The 17,985-nt window shown below is 52.4% G+C and overlaps 1 protein-coding gene across 2 annotated transcripts in view; it reads right to left on the bottom strand.

The window, feature by feature from the left end:
• The window catches only part of ESRRB (estrogen related receptor beta), a 169,120-nt gene that overhangs the window by 43,169 nt on the left and 107,966 nt on the right, over window positions 1–17,985 (bottom strand). For both annotated transcript variants that reach the window (XM_045807757.2, XM_045807756.2), the window contains exon 2: window positions 11,147–11,556. In XM_045807757.2, coding sequence (XP_045663713.2) covers window positions 11,147–11,556 — 410 coding nt within the window. The remainder of the gene's footprint in view (window positions 1–11,146; window positions 11,557–17,985) is intronic.

Here is a 17,985-nt window from a genome sequence, read left to right as displayed (position 1 = left end):
TCTGAGAGAAGAAGAAAGAAAGTTCACGGAGAGTAAAAAAGTCCAAAACAGAAGATCGAGAATAAGATCAGCCACCGTATCTGAAACCACAGGGAAAAAAAGCCCCCAAACACACACACACACACCCCTTGTGCACACTGCCACTTTTCTTGTTCACACTCATCACCTGACTTCACGTTTATTTATCTTGTTTCTTATCTGCTTTGTTCACTGAAGTTTCCCCAGCACCCAGACCCATGTGTACAAGAGTGAGGTCTCAATATACAGTCTCTAAAGGACGACTGGAACTTCTTGAGGGCAGCACCAGAAACTAAGAAAAGCAGCAATGGTGTCATCTGGGGGGAAATCATTTCCAGCCAGAATTTTATACCAAGCCAACATATAAAATCTCATTGCGGGTTGAAGGAATGAGTAAAAACATTTCCACACTTCCAAAGCATCGACAATTTTACCTCTCCTGTGCCTTTCCAGCATGTGCTCCCACAAAATGGAGGAAGCAAAAAAAGGAAGAGGCAGGATCCAGAAAACAGGGGATCCAACCCAGGAGAAGAGTCAAGGACAAGTGGAGAAGGAACGAGCAGTCAGCAAAGAGACTTAACCAAAAATTGTGATGCAATCATTATTCAGACAATGGAAAGATGGGAAATGTGTGTGTGTGTGGCTGGGATGGACTGTATAATTGGAACTAATTCTTCACTGTCCGTAACAGGAAGTCAAGAAATAATGCCAAAACTGTCAACTCGGTAAACATAGCTGTCAAATCCTATTAGTAACTACAACGATAAATGCCAGAGGAAAGTTTTTCTTAAAGGGCTAACTCTGGATCATGAAGGGAGGAAAGAGAATGTGAAGGGCCAGGGACTATTTTCATTATGAGGCTTACACTTCTATTATACTTTTTAAAACTGTATGCACACATTATTTTGATAAAAGTTACAAATTAACTTAGGAATTAAGTTCAAGAAATTGTCCAACCGCTCCTTGTTATGTAAAGCATGAAATCTAACCTCCAAGGCAAAGCCTACCTGACTCTTTATGATCTAACCGCCTCTGACCTGTCCATCCTATCTCCCCAAAATGGGCCCTCACTCCGTAGGCTCCGCAAAACCCCATGGAACCTCCAAGCCTTCTCCTACCTCCCTCTCCCTGAAAGTCCTCCTGGCAAACTTTCCCACGACCTTGGATCTCAGCTCATGACACCATCTTCCCTTCTGTCCCGGGGAGATGTACACTCTCCTTCCCGTTTGCCCCCGTCCCCCAGGTCACATCCACCACCCTCCCTTGAAGCAACCAGCCGAGTGTTTCAGACTCAGGATTTTGCGTGTTGTCTTCCTTCTAAGCGATGTGTTTATGGATACAGGTTGTTGGGTCTTTCATTTTTGTTACTCAAGAACAGTGCCCAGCACCTGAAAATGTTATGTTGATCAAAGCAAATAAAACGAGGGGGACGCCTTGGTGGCTCAGTCGGTTAAGCATCTGCCTTCGGCTCAGGTCATAATCCCAGAGTCCTGGGATCAAGCCCCCCCATCAAGTTCCCTGCTCAGAGGGGAGTCTGCTTCTCCCTCTGCCCCCAGCCCCGGTAGTGCTCTCTCTCAATTTAGAAAAGAAAAGAAAAGAAAAGAAAAGAAAAGAAAAGAAAAGAAAAGAAAAGAAAAGAAAAGAAAAGAAAAGAAAAGAAAAGAAAAGAAAAGAAAAGAAAAGAAGAAAGAAAAAATCTTAAGAAAAAAAAAAAAGCAAACAAATTGAAAGCAAGAACCTCCACCTAGAAAACCCCAGAATTCAGCAGTGATCCATCAGTTGTCAAATGCGATCACCTGCTCCGGGTAACCGCCCTCCCCAATCCTTCCAGGAGCAGAGGACACCTAGCTCTTAAAACTCCTCGGTTAGATTTCATCTACCCTCCGTGGCAGGGACTCCTGCAAGGTCTGCGATCTCTTCTCCACTCATCACACTGACTCTATGGTGCTTTGGATGGTGAGACTGCACCACTATTTCCTGTAGCATCAAGAAAAAGGAAATCTACCCATCAAACTATGCTCCCTTGCCACTAGCATTTTCACTCTTTTCGTACTAAAAGATCTCTTTGAGCTTTATTGAGATAGAGATCTGATCATACGGTATTCCTGTGCATACATGGAAGAGAAAATAAAAACAAATGGAAGGTATCGCTACAACTTCTCCGAGTGGGACTGTCCCGAATCGTTTTTGATCAAAGTCATTGTTTGGGTGTTCTTTCACAGAATCGTCCTCTCTGCTAACAAGGGAGCCAGCCACGCCGCTCTTCTGAAGAACGCCCATTGTCGTGGGGCGGGGGTGCCTCCCAGATCACTGGCCCCTTTCCGCAAGTTCTGATATGCCTGTGAGGCAGGGACAACCACCTGAAGTGACCAGCACGCAGCCCGATTCAGAGAAGTTACAGCGGGAAACTGAGGTAAGACAGGACTTCCCAGTCTCCTTCCAAGGCTCGCTCTTCCGTTCCTTTCACCAGCTCCTCCTTGCTGCCCCCCACCCTCGGCCCCTCTCCTTCAGAAGAGCTTTCTCTAGAAAAAGCTCGCCTGGAGGGCATATTACATCAGATGGCTGGGCCCTGCCCCCCCCCCCCCCCCCCCGTCTCAGATTAGAGGCCTGGGTGGGGCTGGAAATTTGCATTTCCAACAAGCTCTGGTCTCCAGACCACACTTTGAGAACCACTGCACAAAAGATCTTGTTAGACCCAAAACCCCACTCAAATTCCACTCTTGAGCTCTAGGCTCGGATTTCCAACTCTCCAGAGATCAACTCAACATGTCCCAAACATTGTCCATGACCCCAACCCCTTGCTCCCAGAAGGCCCTTCTTCCACCAGGAGAATTCTTCTTTCTAGGTTTCCTTGCCCCCAATAACCTCACCATCCCCCTCGCAGCCTAAATTTGAAACCTAAGGGGTCAGTCTCAAACCAGCCATGGTTTTTATACTGAATCCACTTCCAAAAGTTTCTCCAGCCTAACCTCGCCTTTTAACCCTCCTGCCACTGCTGGCCTGGATGCCTCCAGCTGGACGGTTACCCGGATCTCCTCACTGGACTATGAAAACTGCCTCCTGAGCGGACCGCCCACCCCTAGACTCTCCCACTTCCAGACCATCTTTCCTCAATTATCTTGACAGAATTACCTCGCTAAAAGGAGATTGGATTAATCCCCTGCTCAGAAATCCCATCAATGACTTCCTGCTGCAGAGCAGAAAGAGCAAAAACAATGTATTTAAAGGTTTATCATACACCAGGCACTAAGCTGAGAACTTGACACGCAGGTCTCATTTGACTTCTGCTATCTGCAAGAACATTCCAGCGGCAAAAACTGTTTATCAGCCCCTTTGGTCCCATTTCCTTGATGGGGAAATTAAGGACCAGAGAAACGAAGTAACTTGACCAAGTTGACCAAGAAAGAAATTGTCAAGTTGGGATTCTAAGCCAGGTGAGACGGCCCTCGAATACTCTTACACTCTTCTTTCACAAAGCCCAGGAAGCCCGTGACATCCAGCATCACGCTGCGTTCCCTGTCTGTCCTCTGCCACTGAGCCCCACCAGGCCCCACTCCTGCTGTCTTTCTGCCAGGCATGTTCACCTTTCACTCCTGCTTGCATGGCCTTCCAGACGCCCTGACTGGGCTGTCTCACCTGACTTGCATCCTGGCTGTGTCTCTGAAAAGAGGAACTATGATTTGTTTTTCCCCTCATTGCCCCAGTGCCCAGCAGAGCACACACTGTCTGTGGGTTTAATGGACTCTTTGTGTACAGATGAGGAAACTGAGACCAGAGGACCCAAGTCCCTGCCCAAGGTCAGCCGGCTGGTCAGGGGCAGGGCTGGGAGAGCAACCCGCTCCTGAGTCCCACTCACTGCTGGCTCTGGCTCTGCAGCCCCCTTGTCTCCAGTCCCCTGGGATCCCCAGCCTCATTCTCCAGGACAAAAGGCCTGGAGGTGGTCCAAGGCAGGATAACCCATCGATCATCTCCCTGCCCCCTTTCTGGGGGAGTTTCCTTCCAAGCCTACATCTGGGCCCCCAATGAGCAGAAGCAGCGCCTGCCAGAACTTTCTTACTTGCTCTCATCTTAAGTCACAGACCCAGGAGCTGCTCCAAGGGCCTCCAGGTGACACATGCCCTGGGGACGTAGGAAGGGGTACAGGGTGGCTTTACCCTTCCCACAGCAATGTGTTCATGTGGCTTCCACTCCACCTAGAAGTCGTCCGAGTGCAGCACTGCCAATGCCCCCCACCTCCTGCGTCCAAGTGCAGCACTGCCCATGCCCTCCAGGGCCTTCCCCAGCCTCCCTGCCCCATCTCCTTCCCTCTGCCTCCCTCCTACCAGCCACCCTGGCCCTCTTTCTGGTCCTGAGACACATCAGCTGTTTCCTCTGCCTGGAGGGCTGGCCCCAGGATTCTTGCAGTGCTTTGCCTTACCTTGAAAGTCATCTCAGCACAGCCTTTCCAAATCCTCTGTCTAAATTACACCCTCCGTCCACCACCTTTGTCCTGCTCGTTCACAGCACTTGTCTCGAGTGTGTCATGATGCGTCTTTACGTGCTATTGTGTTGACTGTCTGGCTTCCCCCCAGATGGCAACCCCACAGGCCCAGGGCCCTCGCTCCTCCCTCAGCTCCCAGCACAGTGGCACCCAGTAAATATTCAACACAGAACTAAATACCTGCTTCATAAGCTCAAATGTAAGGCAGGTGTGTCCCCCCCACCAAACATTGTCCTTTAGGAAAGAAATTGCTTAATATCCGAGGCTTGCTGACATCTCCTAACAGAGGAGCTATGGCCATCACTTTATATTGACCGACCATCGTGACGCAGGCCGCACAGCCCCAAGGAGACCTCAGTCAGTGCTAGTCATCCCACTGAATCAGTAACGACAGAGGAAAGAAATGCCACACAAATGTGGTTATTCCCAGAACAGGACCTCACGATTACAAATGCTGAATGCCAAAAGCCGTTCGAGCACCTAACACATTGTAGAAATCAGGACTGTAAATCGACACAAATAAAAAAGAACTAATGGCCTGGGAACCAGACTTACAGTTCAAACTGAAATTTTTAGGAACGGCAGCACGTATCTACTCATCAAATTTCAAGTAAGATGGAAGGAAAGACGGTGCGCTCTGAAAAACTGTGTCAAGTAACTCCAGAAGTGGCCCCTAGAAAAGGCAAAGGTGCTTTCGCCGAAGCTCTGTGTGAGAAGTCTGATACACCTTGCTTCACAAAATGTGAGAAGTTGTTTTCAAAAAATATATAGTGTTTTACATATATGTGACTCAAAATATACGAGTATAATTAAAATTAACACACTGTTTTAAGTAGACATTTGACTAGTTTATCTAGATCCCTGCAAGTCTGCATATGCAAACTGGCCAAACTTCTTTGGTTTGTCCTCATTGGGAAAAGGGGGATCACTGTGGAGATGAACCTTCTGCACGGACACACTGAGAACTTCCTAGGCACCAGGCACTGTTGGAAGATGTGGGGTTCAGCAAAGATCAAAGTAACTGTAACCCTATTCCTTGGGAGCTTACAGTCTTCCTAGGGAACCAGTCAAGTCCGGGCAAAACCCAGGCTGTGTGCTAAGCGGTGTAGACAGAGCGGGGGGCAGAAGGTTTACAGGAGCGCCCAGGAGGCGTGCCCCCTATGCCCAATGAGAGGAGGAAGTGGGAGAAAAGTTCTGGGAGGAAATGCCAGCTAACTGGAGGCCTAATGGACAAAAGTAGGGGCTAGAGGTTGGGGGAGGAACACATGCAAAGTTTAGAAACTGACGGCGTGCAACCAATTCTGGGAACTGGAAAATAGAGCAGTCAGGCTGGCCCACAGCCTGCAAGGGAGAGTGGCAGGGGATGAGGCTACCAGGTCAGTGCAGGGCCATCCCAGAGGACATCCTCAGTCACGTCCTGGAGCTTCCATTTACCCAAAAGCAAGACAGGAGAGTGCCATGTTCAGATGTGCGTTCAGAACGGTCTCCCGGGCAGCACTGAAGCAAGCAGACTGGGAAGGGCCGAACCTGGCAGCCGGAGACCGGACTAGACGCTACTGTGGTCAGTGGTCAGTGGCCGCCTGCAACGGACCAGGGCAAATGGAGAGAAGTGTCAGGTCAGGGGACATGAAGGAAGGAGACTGCACAGGACATGGCTGCTGGGACGTTGGTTTGGGACAGGGGGCAGGAAGCAGAGTTAGGGTAAGACTCACCCCTGGCCTGCACGCCAGGGGAACGACCACTGGAGCACCAGGAAAACCCTTCCATGGCAGACACACAGCTTCCGTTCGGGACTTGTTGCATTTGGTGCTTCCAGGACACCCAAGTGGAGGCGTTCTTTAGATGTCAAAGGCACTGGAGCACAGCAGGGACACTGCTGCACCAGCTCTGGAAATGGGACTCATCCGGACTCCAGAGGCAATTGGAGCACGGGGCAGGACACACTGGGCACACACGGTGGGTCAAGAATTCAGATGAGGAAGGTAAGAAGGGGGCTGGAAGCTAAGGGTCGGGGGATATGGATGCTGTTTTCCTTTTAGACTGGTGATACTAGAGGTATTTAAATGCAGATGGAAGGAAGGAGACTAGAGAGTGAGAAGATAAAAGCGAGGTGATAGTGGGTAGGAGGGTCTCTAGGAAGTGGGGAGGAAGTGGGACTCAGCCTGAGAAGAGCAGAGCTGGGGTTGGGGGACCTCTCCCAGCCTTCAGCCCAGCAGCACAGAACCCTGCAATCCCAACTGAAGGTGACACGGATGCAGGGGACAGCGGGCAGGTCCAGGGCCATCTTCCAGCTTCTCAATGCAACAGGAGGCAAGGGGACGGTCCAGGTTTGGGGATCCAGCTTGGGAAAGTCCCCCAGGTGGCTCCCCCAAAGGCCACCTCATTACTTTGGTACTCATTACAAAGGTCTGCATTACCATGAGGTCAGGATCACCATCCAGAAAGGGGCTCCAGGGGCAGACTCCCGTTGCCCAAATTCCGAAACCTGTTGTATAAGCCCAGGGATGCACATTCAAGTACAAGAGAAACCAGTGTGCCTACCCAGCAAGTTCACTCCAAGCAGAAGACCTGCAGGGGCAACTAGATCGTAATCAGAAAGATGTTAATCACATCAACTGAACGTTTAATGACATCAGTCTGTCCCTAGGCTGACTCAGTTCCTAGGAGCTGTGCCTTGGCCAAAGTCTGCCTTTTTTTTTTTTTTCTATGCCTCTGGGGCTGATCAATCCTCTTTGATGAGCACATTTTTTACTTTAGATATGCTAGCAAATTCAATCAGATTGAGGATTATCTCCTTTGCCAGGGAGCCCTGGTGTCCTTTCAGGAAGGTACCTTTTCTGTGGCTAAATTCATCTGTCCAGGGTGTCATCATCACCTCCAGCACTGACAACAAACTCCCTTTCGCATAGAATGAGGCAGGACAGGGCAGGCGAAAGGTGCACTACTCCTCTACTAGGGGTTGACTCTAAGTCCCCTGAGGGCAGAGGGACTGCGCCTGCCTCGTTCAGTGCTGTCTGTGCAGGGGAGTGCGGACTGTCTCTATAAAGGGCCAGACAATAAATGTTACAGGTTTTGTAGCCAGAAGGTCTCCACGGAACTCAATTCTTCTGTTGCGTCACCAAAGCAGCCAGACTCCATGTAAATGAGTAGGTGGGGCAGTGTCCTAATCCAACTTGACCGACAAAAGCAGCTCAGCCTCCAGGCTGTGCTTAGCCCACCCCTCCAGGCCCCTTCCCCCAGCCCAGCACAGCCCAGCACACGCAGAGTGCTCCATCAGCACTTACAGAGAAGAAATGGCTGGGGGTCATGGACCACGAGAGACCATGGACTCTGGGAAACAAACTGAGGGCTTCAGAGAGAAGGGGGGTGGGGGAATGGGATAGGCCGGTGATGGGTATTAAGGAGGGCACGTATTGCATGGTGCACTGGGTGTTATACGCAAGTAATGAATCGTGGAACTTTACATCAAAAACCAGGGATGTACTGTATGGTGACTAACATAATAAAAAATTATTATAAAAAAAAAAAAAAAGAAAAGGCTGGGGGTGCCTGGCTGGCTCAGTCAGCAGCAGGCAACTCTTGGCCTCAGCGCTGTGGGTTCGAACCCCACTTTGGGTGTAAAGATTACTTAAAAATAAAATAAAAATTTTAAAAAAAGGAAGAAAAGAAAGAAATGGCTATCGGAGAGTTTTTTCCTTAAGTCTACCGTGACATCCTTGATTCCCTGAACTTCTTCCCACACTGGTGTAGCACTTCAGTGGGAGACAAAAGTGATCTAAGGAGGGAGGCCGAAGATGAGCCAGCAGGAGTTTCAGAGCTTTCCAAGCACTCACATAAATTCATGAACGGATCATTCTGTGACGGAAGGCCCTCCGTCCAAGTCATCAGACTTTCTAAAAAAAAAATGGCCTGAATAGCCTCCTTAAATTGGGGAGGTGCTTAGGGGACCATAAACTGGTTTGGAGCCTAAGGCCAGACCTACAGACTCACAGGCTCCAGACAGGTGCCACGTCCCTCTCTCCGGCTTCCAGCCCGTACATCACTCAGAGCACGCATAGGGTTCCCACTTGTCTCTGAGGTCATTCTATAGGTCACCGTTCTCCTCTTTATACTCTCTGTTTCCAAACTTTCTACAGCCATCAGGTCCAGAAACAACAAAGTCAAAATCAACGTCAGGCCAAAACCAGTTAATAAAAATAACCAGAGCAAACCATCAGTTTTAGAGTGTACTTTCTCCCTGTTCTAGATGGAAACCTCTTCCTGGTTCTAAACAAGACCCAGGACTTGTGACAAAGAAAGAGGCAAGAACAGTTCAGTCCTGACGCACCAAATGCTGCTGTTTGTCCTCGGACTTCTAGGAAAAGATCATTATCCTCTTCGTGGAGCGAATAACGAGGAGTGTTTACAGACCCTTCAGCATGCGGGCTCCTGACGTGCTGAGCACATTCTCAGCACCCAGACCTCTGCTGAGTCTACACGAGCCTCTGCTTTCGGAAAACGCGATCCAGAACCCCTCCAGCCCTTTTAAGGGGCAATATGGAGTGAAGAAAATGGGACTGTCTCCTAAAAAGCAATTTTTCAAAAACTGACCTCGAAGAATCTATAATAATGGCAATCTTACCAAGACCACCTTCCGATCGGGGAAGAAAACGTTGCCATCTCCGTAACTTAAATTGGTTTAAACATCTCCTGTTTGTCAGATACCCAATGATACTGACTGGCTATCAGACCGGAGGAGGTCTTCAACCCTGGCAGACGCAGGAGACTTAGAAAGACCACACAGTGCTTTTCAAATACAGAGATTCCAGGGCCTCCTCCCAGACTCAAGGGTATGAAGCTGGCAGGGACTGGGATGTGTTCCTTCACCCTTCTGGACACCAGCATAGTGCCTGACGTGAACACATTTAATTAATATTTGCTGAAAGCACTGTGTATCACGGCTCCTTCTGGGGAAGGTACAAGAAAACCAGGTCTGGGGTTTTAGGAAAACGTACTTATTGCTGTACTCTTTTGCACTGGTTGGATTTTTACTTTTTGAGGGTTCATTTAAAAAAATATTATCTATTAACTAAAATAGCTAAAATAATTTAAATCCTAAGTCAAAATAATGACACCGTTTTACTTAAATATATGTAATTACAAAAGCCAGTTCAGTGAGATAATTATGTGTCTGTTGTCTTAGTAGTGTGTCCTAAGTGATATCATGAAAGTGAAAATACTACTTGGAAGCATTTATTGAGCACTTACAAGGTGCCAGGCAATGTTCAAAGTGCTTTATATACATTAATTCACTTATTCTTCTTTTAACACCTCTATGTGAGGAAGGAATGATAGCCTCTCACCTTACTGAGGAGGACATAAGCCCAGGGAGAAACTGAGGCAGGATGCCCAGGGGCATTCAGCTGTTAGATAATGGATGGTGTACCCAGGAACCCAGGAAGATAGTCACTACACCCCAACACCTCAACTAATAGGTAGAACTGGAAACATGGCCAATCCTGAGGCCCTCAACTGACTTAATAAATACATCGTCACGGGAAATTTAAACAAATATTTGTTGAATGAATAAACTGCAAGTCATCCCAGGAAAGCTCAGCCTGACTCTTTCAAAAGTGAAATGGGGAAGGGGGGAGGAAGGACACCCTCAGGACAGCCAAGGCAGGGACAGGACAGGTGCCCCCTGGGTTTTGTCCCGTCTGGTTACGAATTGTCCTGAAATGGCATCAGCTCACCTCAGTTCCATGCATGAGGAGGGCTTTTGTATCCTACCGACAGAACAAGGGCTGGCGCTTCGCAGGTGCTCGATAGAAACTTAACCGAATGAATGGCGCGAGCGCTCCACCCATAGCCCGCTGCAGTACGAACCTGGCCTACCGAGCACCAGGCCACCTCGGGGCTGGCCCCTGTGCCATGAACTCGATAACCGCTCTATGAGGGTGGACCCATCACTACCCCCCCACTTCCCTTGGGGTGACTTTACGGAGAGCACCCGCCGGGGCTCCTGCCCACCTTCGGAGGAATAAATCACTCGTGTACCCTCTGAGCGAGGCAGCCCCCTCCTGGCCATCGGAACACGATTCGGCTGATACACAGACGCACCGCAGAAAGCCCTTGAAGACAGGCCACGGTGGGATCAGACAGGGTGAGTGGGTTTCCCTTGCTCTGTTGCCCTGACTCTTTCCCAATTAAGAAAATCATGTTTCACTTGTGCAATTAAAAAAAGATCAAAACAGGGGCACCTGGGAGGCTCAGTCGGTTAAGCGACGGACGTGGAGATCTCAGGGTCATGAGATCGAGCCCCACAGCGCCAGGCTCTGCGCTCAGCGGGGAGTCTGCTTGAGACTCTCCCTCTGCCCTGCCCCAGACTCTTGACAGCGCTGCCTCTACCAGAGAGAGGCACGTGCATAGTGATGCATTTGCGTGGATTTTCTTTGTTTTCTGGGGCGCCACGTGGGAGTGTCTGCCGTTTCAACGACAGTCCTGAAGTTCGAGTCTCGTCGGGAATCCCGAAAGAGAAACCCCGAGAGGCGGGGAAAGGGACCCTAGGACACCCCTGCCATCGCGGCGCCCGACCCCGACCCGGCAAGCTGGCGGGCATCCCCCGGTTTCCCGCCGCACCCGCCCGGGCCCTGCCCTGCCGGCACGCACCTTGGATGGTCCTCTTGAAGAAGGCCTTGCAGGCCTCGCAGGAGGCCACGCCGTAGTGGTAGCCAGAGGCAATGTCCCCGCACACGAGGCACAGGCGCTTGGGGATGGCGTTGAGCATGTACTCGCACTTGATGGCCGAGTCCTCCATGAGGCCGCCGGCACAGTCCTCGTAGCTCTTGCGGCACGGGGTGCCGCCCAGCCCGGCGCCTGCGAACATGGGCGGCGAGTCCAGACCATTGGCGTGGGCGCCCAGGGCCAGGCCGAAGCCGCCGCTGGCGTCGGACGAGCCGCTGGGGCTGTGGTGGCTGAGGGCGTCGATGCCGGACGATGGGCTGGACGGCTCTGTCTTGATGAAGGAGCCGCAGCTGGAGCCCAGGTGCCGGTCGTCCGCGGACATTCTGTTCAGCAGCCTGTGGACACAGAGCGCGGGCAAGTCAGCTCTGCCGAGGGTGCGGTGGGTGTGACACCCGCCCAGGAATTAGCTTTGGGCTCCGGGCACCGAGTGGGCGGGGTGGCTGGGAGGGGCTCAATGCTAAGGCGTTGAGATAAAATGCTGGCCCAGAAGGTCAACTGGTCAGGACACCGCACAGCCCAGAGCAAGTTTCTGGCGTTACCCGCCCCCCCAGAACCTTCTGAGTCTTCAAAGAAAAAAACTATGTTTGATCAATAAACTTCAGGTTAGGCACATTGCTGGCATGAGGGTGACAGAAAGTGGTAACAATTCAGACAAAATAGTTGGCCGACCTGCCTGCACGACAAGATTGCGTGGTGGCTACAGGTGAGAGTCTGGGTGTGCCGGGCCCTGGACCCGACACCCTCAGTACAGTGACCTGATAACCCATTTCACCCAGCCCCACCGGGGCTTCTGGCAAGCCCAAGCTTGGAGCTTTCCCGATGGGCCACCATCACTGAGATTGGGACTAGAGAGGCCAAGCAAGGCACCTGGCCAGGGCAAGAGGCAAGGCTGGTGACAAAGGCTGCCCCCTGGGGTTTGCCTGTGGCCCAGGGCACATTTGGCTCCAGGCCCCCTCCCTCCTGTCCCTTCTAGTCCTTCAGCGGCCTGGCTTCCCAGCCCCACCCGGCCCCAGAGACTGTGTCCGTGAGGCAGCACGAGGGGGCCTTCCAACCCCAGCTCTGGGCATCCCTGGTGACTTCTTAATCCTAAATTTCAAGCTCTGAGTGTCCCTGCCTCACCCCCAGAGTCAAGGGAGCATTGCGAACATGACAGGATCACTGTGAAGGGTCAAAAGATTCCCAAAATGAAAGTCCCTCCTCCCACGCTGGGTGGGGGAGAAGGCCAGCAAGGTGTGACTCTCCCACGGGGTCCCAGGACAAGGGGAGGAGCTTCTCTCCAAAAGCATGAGAAAAGCTCACCGCAGGGTGTTGAAGGTGGACGTTTAGGGAAAGCCAGATGCGGCCCGCTCTCAAGACCTCTGGGGCCAACCAGGATCGGGAGTCAGAAGGCTGGGTCAGGGTCCATGGGTCCCTGACCTGGCCTGGCTGTGTGGAGGTGAGGAGGGCCCAACGCTTATGCCCACGGAGCAGGTGAAAGGAAAGAGAGAAAGTCCCCGGAGAACAAAAAGGGCTGATGGGTCAGAGGTACGGCCCCATGAGCAGATTGATGGTTCCAGCAGGGAGGGAGGGTCTCAGTGCTGGAGGAACTACTGGGTAGGAGCCGCAGTCCTACCCCCAGTAATGCGCAGGGGGAGCCCCTGTTTCCTGAGCAGTCCATGGAGGAAAGGACTGGTCACCACCCAGGGAAGGGGCTGCTTTGCTACCCCCACAAAGCCCAGCCGCACCCCACCGAACGCAATCTCACGATGGGGAGGGGCCTTCACTGTCCCTGGTGTCACTAATGATTTCACGGTTAGCCCACCTCCCGAGGGGCTCTCCCATCCATCTACATCTGAACCGTCCAGAGACAGGGAACTCATTGCCCCATGGGCGGTTCTAATCAGAACCTGGGAGCTGCAGATGCAAAGATAAAAGATACGCATAAGGCTCTACTTGAAAGTTTATCTACTGGAATGTGGTGCTTGAAGCCAGAGGCTCTCGGGTGTCTGGTTCCAAACCGAATGTTCCCAAGTCCTCGGAGACGCCTGTCCAGCAAGCCCCAGGTTTCCCTTACATCGGCGGAGGGTGCCCCAGTCGAGGGTCTCCTCTGGGTCCTTTAACAACTCCGGCTGGTGCCCTGTCATCCTCCTGGGTTCCACATGGCCACCTGCCTCCCCTCCATCCACCAGCAGGTCCCTGGTTTGTCCACAGGCAATGCCATCAGCCTGGCAGGACATAATCCAGACAGAAAATCTGCCCGAGTAGGCACAAGTGCACTTCTGGGAGGGCCTTCCCACAGCGTCCCTACACAGGGTGGGCAGGGAGAGCCGACCAGGGGCCCTTTTATCTGTAATCCTGCTGCTCGTTGCTTTAGGCTCTGCAGGTCCCAGGAACACCCCAGGCCCACCGTGACGAGCCCTGCTGGGGAGACAGCTCACAGACTCCAGCCCTCCATCCCCATGCCTCCCCCAAACCGGAAAGAACTTGAGATTTCGGGAGATACACCTGACATAAGCAGTGATTCTAGCAACTACAGTGGTCCCCCCACCCCCTCATCTGTGGCTTCAGTTCCCCACGGGATCATCAGGTCAGTAGTAGCCTAACACTACGTCACAATGCCTACGTCATTCACCTCACTTGGCCTCCTCACACAGGCCTTTTATCATCTCATCTTCAGAGACTCCAGGGACAAAGGAAGCAAACTTGACCCTGGCCTCCGGGTTGCATGGAAATTCAGCCACTAATTTATTGGCTGCATCCCAGTTGTGTGTGTCGGGGTGGGGGGTCTGCTGAGGATTTCATTCCTGCAGCCTCCTCTTTTCCCATGGCCATTATTTTGCCACCACCACGTTCCCACCAAATGTCTTTTCTAGGGAGAGTCAACGCCTATTTCAGGCACCAACTATGTGCCATATGCTGACCAGAGAACGGGACGGGTCCTAACAAGCACAGCCCAGGATCTCAAGAAGCTCGCTCTCTCTCAGGAAGGGCAGACGTGAAACAAACACAAGTGTGCAGAGCACCAGAAAGTGTGTGCAGAGCACCAGAAAGGGCCAGGGACGGCTACGAGGCTCACAGGGGCTCCCTGCCGTGTCCCATTGGTCTCGCTGCATTCATTCACTGGTTCATTCATTCGTATTTGCAGACTGAATGAAGACCTCCCTCCAGGTGGGCACAGCTTCTCTTCTGTATTGAAAGCTCCTTCCAGACTCTTCTGTTTTTCCAAGCTCAGGAGCTGCCTGTATGCCCCTCTGGTCCGGAGGCAGCTGGTCTAGTTAGTGGCCATCCGTCAAGGGCAGTCACACGTGAGACGCCTTCTTTTGTACCATTTTGTTTCCTGCTCACAACCTGTCTGCCAGACATAATTATTCCCACTTTACAGAAGAGAAAACCTGGAGCTTGAAGTTTGTCCCAGGTCACTAGAGATAGCAGAAGCCGGGATCCAAACCAGTCCCATCTGACTGCAGACCCAAGCTCTTAGCTCTGTGGCCTCTGCCTCACGTAAGACCAGGCCTCGGCAAGAGCTGCCTCTGGCTCGCAGCCCTCGAAAGCTGCAGAGAAGAGCTCCAAAGCCCTGGACCTTCTGCACTGTCATTTCTTCACCTGTAGTGTGAGAGTCAAGAACTCTCTGGGGACACAGAGACCCTCTGGGCTGCCTGGTCCTTGATGCACCAGGCAAGGAACGAAATGTTGCTAGAGAGGCCAGAGCCTCCAGGAAAACCCTGTCTCCATCTGTCCTGACCTCTGGCACATCGTTCATTCACTCAAAAGCAAAACGTAAAGGAAGGACGGGGGAAAGAAGTCCAGGAAGAGGACAGAGAAGAACTGGCCAGAGGAGATGAAGAATAAAAAGCAAGCATGTGTCTTGGAAACGCAATGAGGAGGGAATGGCAGCAGGTCGCAGGTGGTTACAAGGTCAGGGGAAGTCAGATGGGGCAAGTGTCCACTGCAGTGAGCGTTCGGTGGCTGGTGACTTCACCAGGGGTGTGTCAGGGCATGGTGGGGATGGAAGCCACATTGCTGTGGCTGGAGGAGACAGTTCTTTTTTCTTTTTTTTAAGATTTTATTTATTTGAGAGAGAGAGAGAGCATGAGCAGGGGGAGAGGCAGAGAGAGAAAGGGGGAAGCAGACTCTCTGCTGAGCAGGGAACCCGATGCGGGGCTCGATCCCAGGCTCCTGGGATCATGATCTGAGCTGAAGGCAAAAGCTTAACCGACTGAGCCACCCAGGCGCCCCTGGAGGAGTCTGGCTACAATAGGTAGAGAAGGGTATGAGGGTGGGGTTCCTCCTGGCACACCTTCAGGCAGGACCATCCACATGAACTTGGGGACTATGGGGGCAGAGAAGGAACGTTTTGTTGTTATTGTCGGCAACTGCTGGTTTCTTTGATGAGGAGGGGGTTTGTTAAGAATGGACGGAATTTGGGGTTGCCTGGCTGGCTCTGTTAGTAGAGCACGCAACTCTTGATCTTGGGGTTGCAAGTTCAAGCCCCACGCTAGGTGTAGAGGTTACTTAAAAAAAAAAAGAATGGAAGGAATTTAAGACATTTAAAATAGAATCCACACTTTGTAGTGTGTCCTGGGTGATCCTGACCCTACCTACTGACCCGGTATAATTACCCATCGCCCCCCCTTCTCTCCCCAAATTAGACAATGAATTATATGGTGACTCTACATTCAACGCTAACAGTAAAGACCAAATCAAGATGGAGAGACTGAAGGTATTAAAGGTAGAAAATGTCTCTGCAAGGGAGAGAAATGAGCGGAAGCAATGAGAGAGGGACAGAAGCGGGTGGGTGGCGGAGGGGACAGCTGAGACCGCTCACCTGCCCGCCCGTTCCACTCAGTTCGCGAAGCCAGAAGCACAGGGAGTGAAGGCTGCGGGCAGGAAGTCCAGGCCAAGCAAGGGAGCTTGCCACAGAAGCTGTGGAGGGAGGAGAGAACGGAAGTTGGGGCAGCCCTGTCTCCTCCAGCAGCTGAGATCTGGGTTCCTCAACCCCTGTGCTCCTGACGTTTGGGGCAGGGCAGCTCTTCACTGCAGGGCTGCCTGTGTGCGACACGGTGTTTCGGAGCATCCCTGGCCTCCACACCCGAGAGGCCAGTAGCCGCCCCCTCCCTGCCCCAGGGAGGACAACCCAAACCTGCAGACAGGGCTGAATGTTCCCTGGGGGAAAATCCTCCCCCACCCCCTACGAGAACCACTGGCAGAGATGTATGAGGGAAGAGGGAGAACATCGGGGTCCAGGAGCAGAGGGTTGAGCCAAAGAATGGTGCAGGTCTCGGACAGAGGGGTCAGAGCAGAAGGGGCAGAAGTGGGAGGAAATGGGGGGGTGGTGGGAAGGGCCAGGAGCACAGTGTTTTCTGGGGGTGTAGGCTGAGGTAGAGCAAAGGAAGGCCCGAGAAAGCTGGGGGATTGGCGATGGAAGAGCGAGAAAGCTGGGGGATTGACGATGGGGTCAGGGAAGATGTCAGAGGCGGAGCCTGGAAGCCGAGGCCCAGGAGGATGTGGCCACGGGGTGGGTGCCCAGATGGCACACAGGGAGGGTGCAATCTCAGGATGAGGGGAGGTGGCTGCCCCTTCGCTCTGGGGAGGAGGGAGTCACATCGAGTCCATCATCTGTGGTTGGCTGGGACCCAGTCCCCAACTGGGTCGATGACTATTGACTTTATGGGAAGGGACTGAGGCCCCATCTAAGCGGGCTTTGAAAGAGCAGTAGCCAGTGGTCGAAGGCCCTGGAGGCATCACTGCCCCTGTGATCCATGGGTAACAGGGGCACAGCCAGAGCTGCCCTGGCCTCAATTTCACTACCATCTGATTAGGCCTGGCCTTCCTCCCGCCCCAGCCAGCTCTCTGCCCCTGGCCCTCTTAGCTCAGTGTGGAGCCCTGTGCCCCAGAGTGGCCTGGCCTCTAGGGGTGCCTGAGCTCACCGTGGGGGGTGGGGTGGGGCTGGGTGGGGGGAACTGCCTGACAACAGTGGGTTGAAGATTTTCCTTATACATAGACCAACAGAATCTTGGAGATTCTGAATGAAACCCAAACTGCTGAGCTGTTTTACCACAGCCTGGTAGAGGAGGAGAAATCCCAGGGTCCGGGCAAGGGACAACTATAATCTTTTAAGCTGGACTCCCAGGGATCTGGCCCCCTCACGATGGCCTGCTGGTGGGCAGGCAGCGGGAGGGAAGCTTCTGGAGGAACAGAAGCTCTTGGAGGGAAGGGGTTTGGACCGGCCTGGTTAGCCTCCGGCCAGGCCTGCTTTCCTCTGTGGGACAGAGCCCACCCCACCACACACAACAATCCAGGGGACATGCAGAGGGGCTGTCCTCCCAGCCCTCCCTTGGCTCTGTGCTGAGGCCACCCGTGGAACAGCAAGAACAGCAGCTCTGTTACTTACGGGTGATAAGCCTGCACTCTGACAGCGGACGAGACAGTTCTGCCACATACCAGCAGCTGCCTTCGAGGTCACTCTCTCTCGCTCTCAGAGTGCTCATCTGTAAAATGGGCTCGATCACAGCACCTCCTTCATAGGCTTGTTCTGCATGAGCATAAACTGTTGGAGGCAAAACATGTAGCCCAAGCTGGTGCCGAGCAAGCACTCTGTGAACCCTGGCTGCTGTTGTGATTCTCCCAGGAAAGCCCTTCCAGAAAACTCAGCCTCCGGCCACCTGTGGTTAAACCCGGCAAAGCTCTTCCCTCAACCAAGTCCCCAGATACAGACCAGAGGATGATTCCATAAGGAACTTGCCATTTACCAGGAGGGAAAGTGGTTGGTTAGGCAAATTAAGAGG

This window comes from Ursus americanus, chromosome 26 (genome assembly GCF_024610735.1).
Source record: "Ursus americanus isolate L20-20 chromosome 26, mUrsAme1.1.p, whole genome shotgun sequence".
NCBI classification, from domain to species: domain Eukaryota; kingdom Metazoa; phylum Chordata; class Mammalia; order Carnivora; family Ursidae; genus Ursus; species Ursus americanus.
The sequence above is the reverse complement of the archived record's forward strand: the minus strand, read 5'-3'. Positions and strand labels throughout refer to the sequence as shown.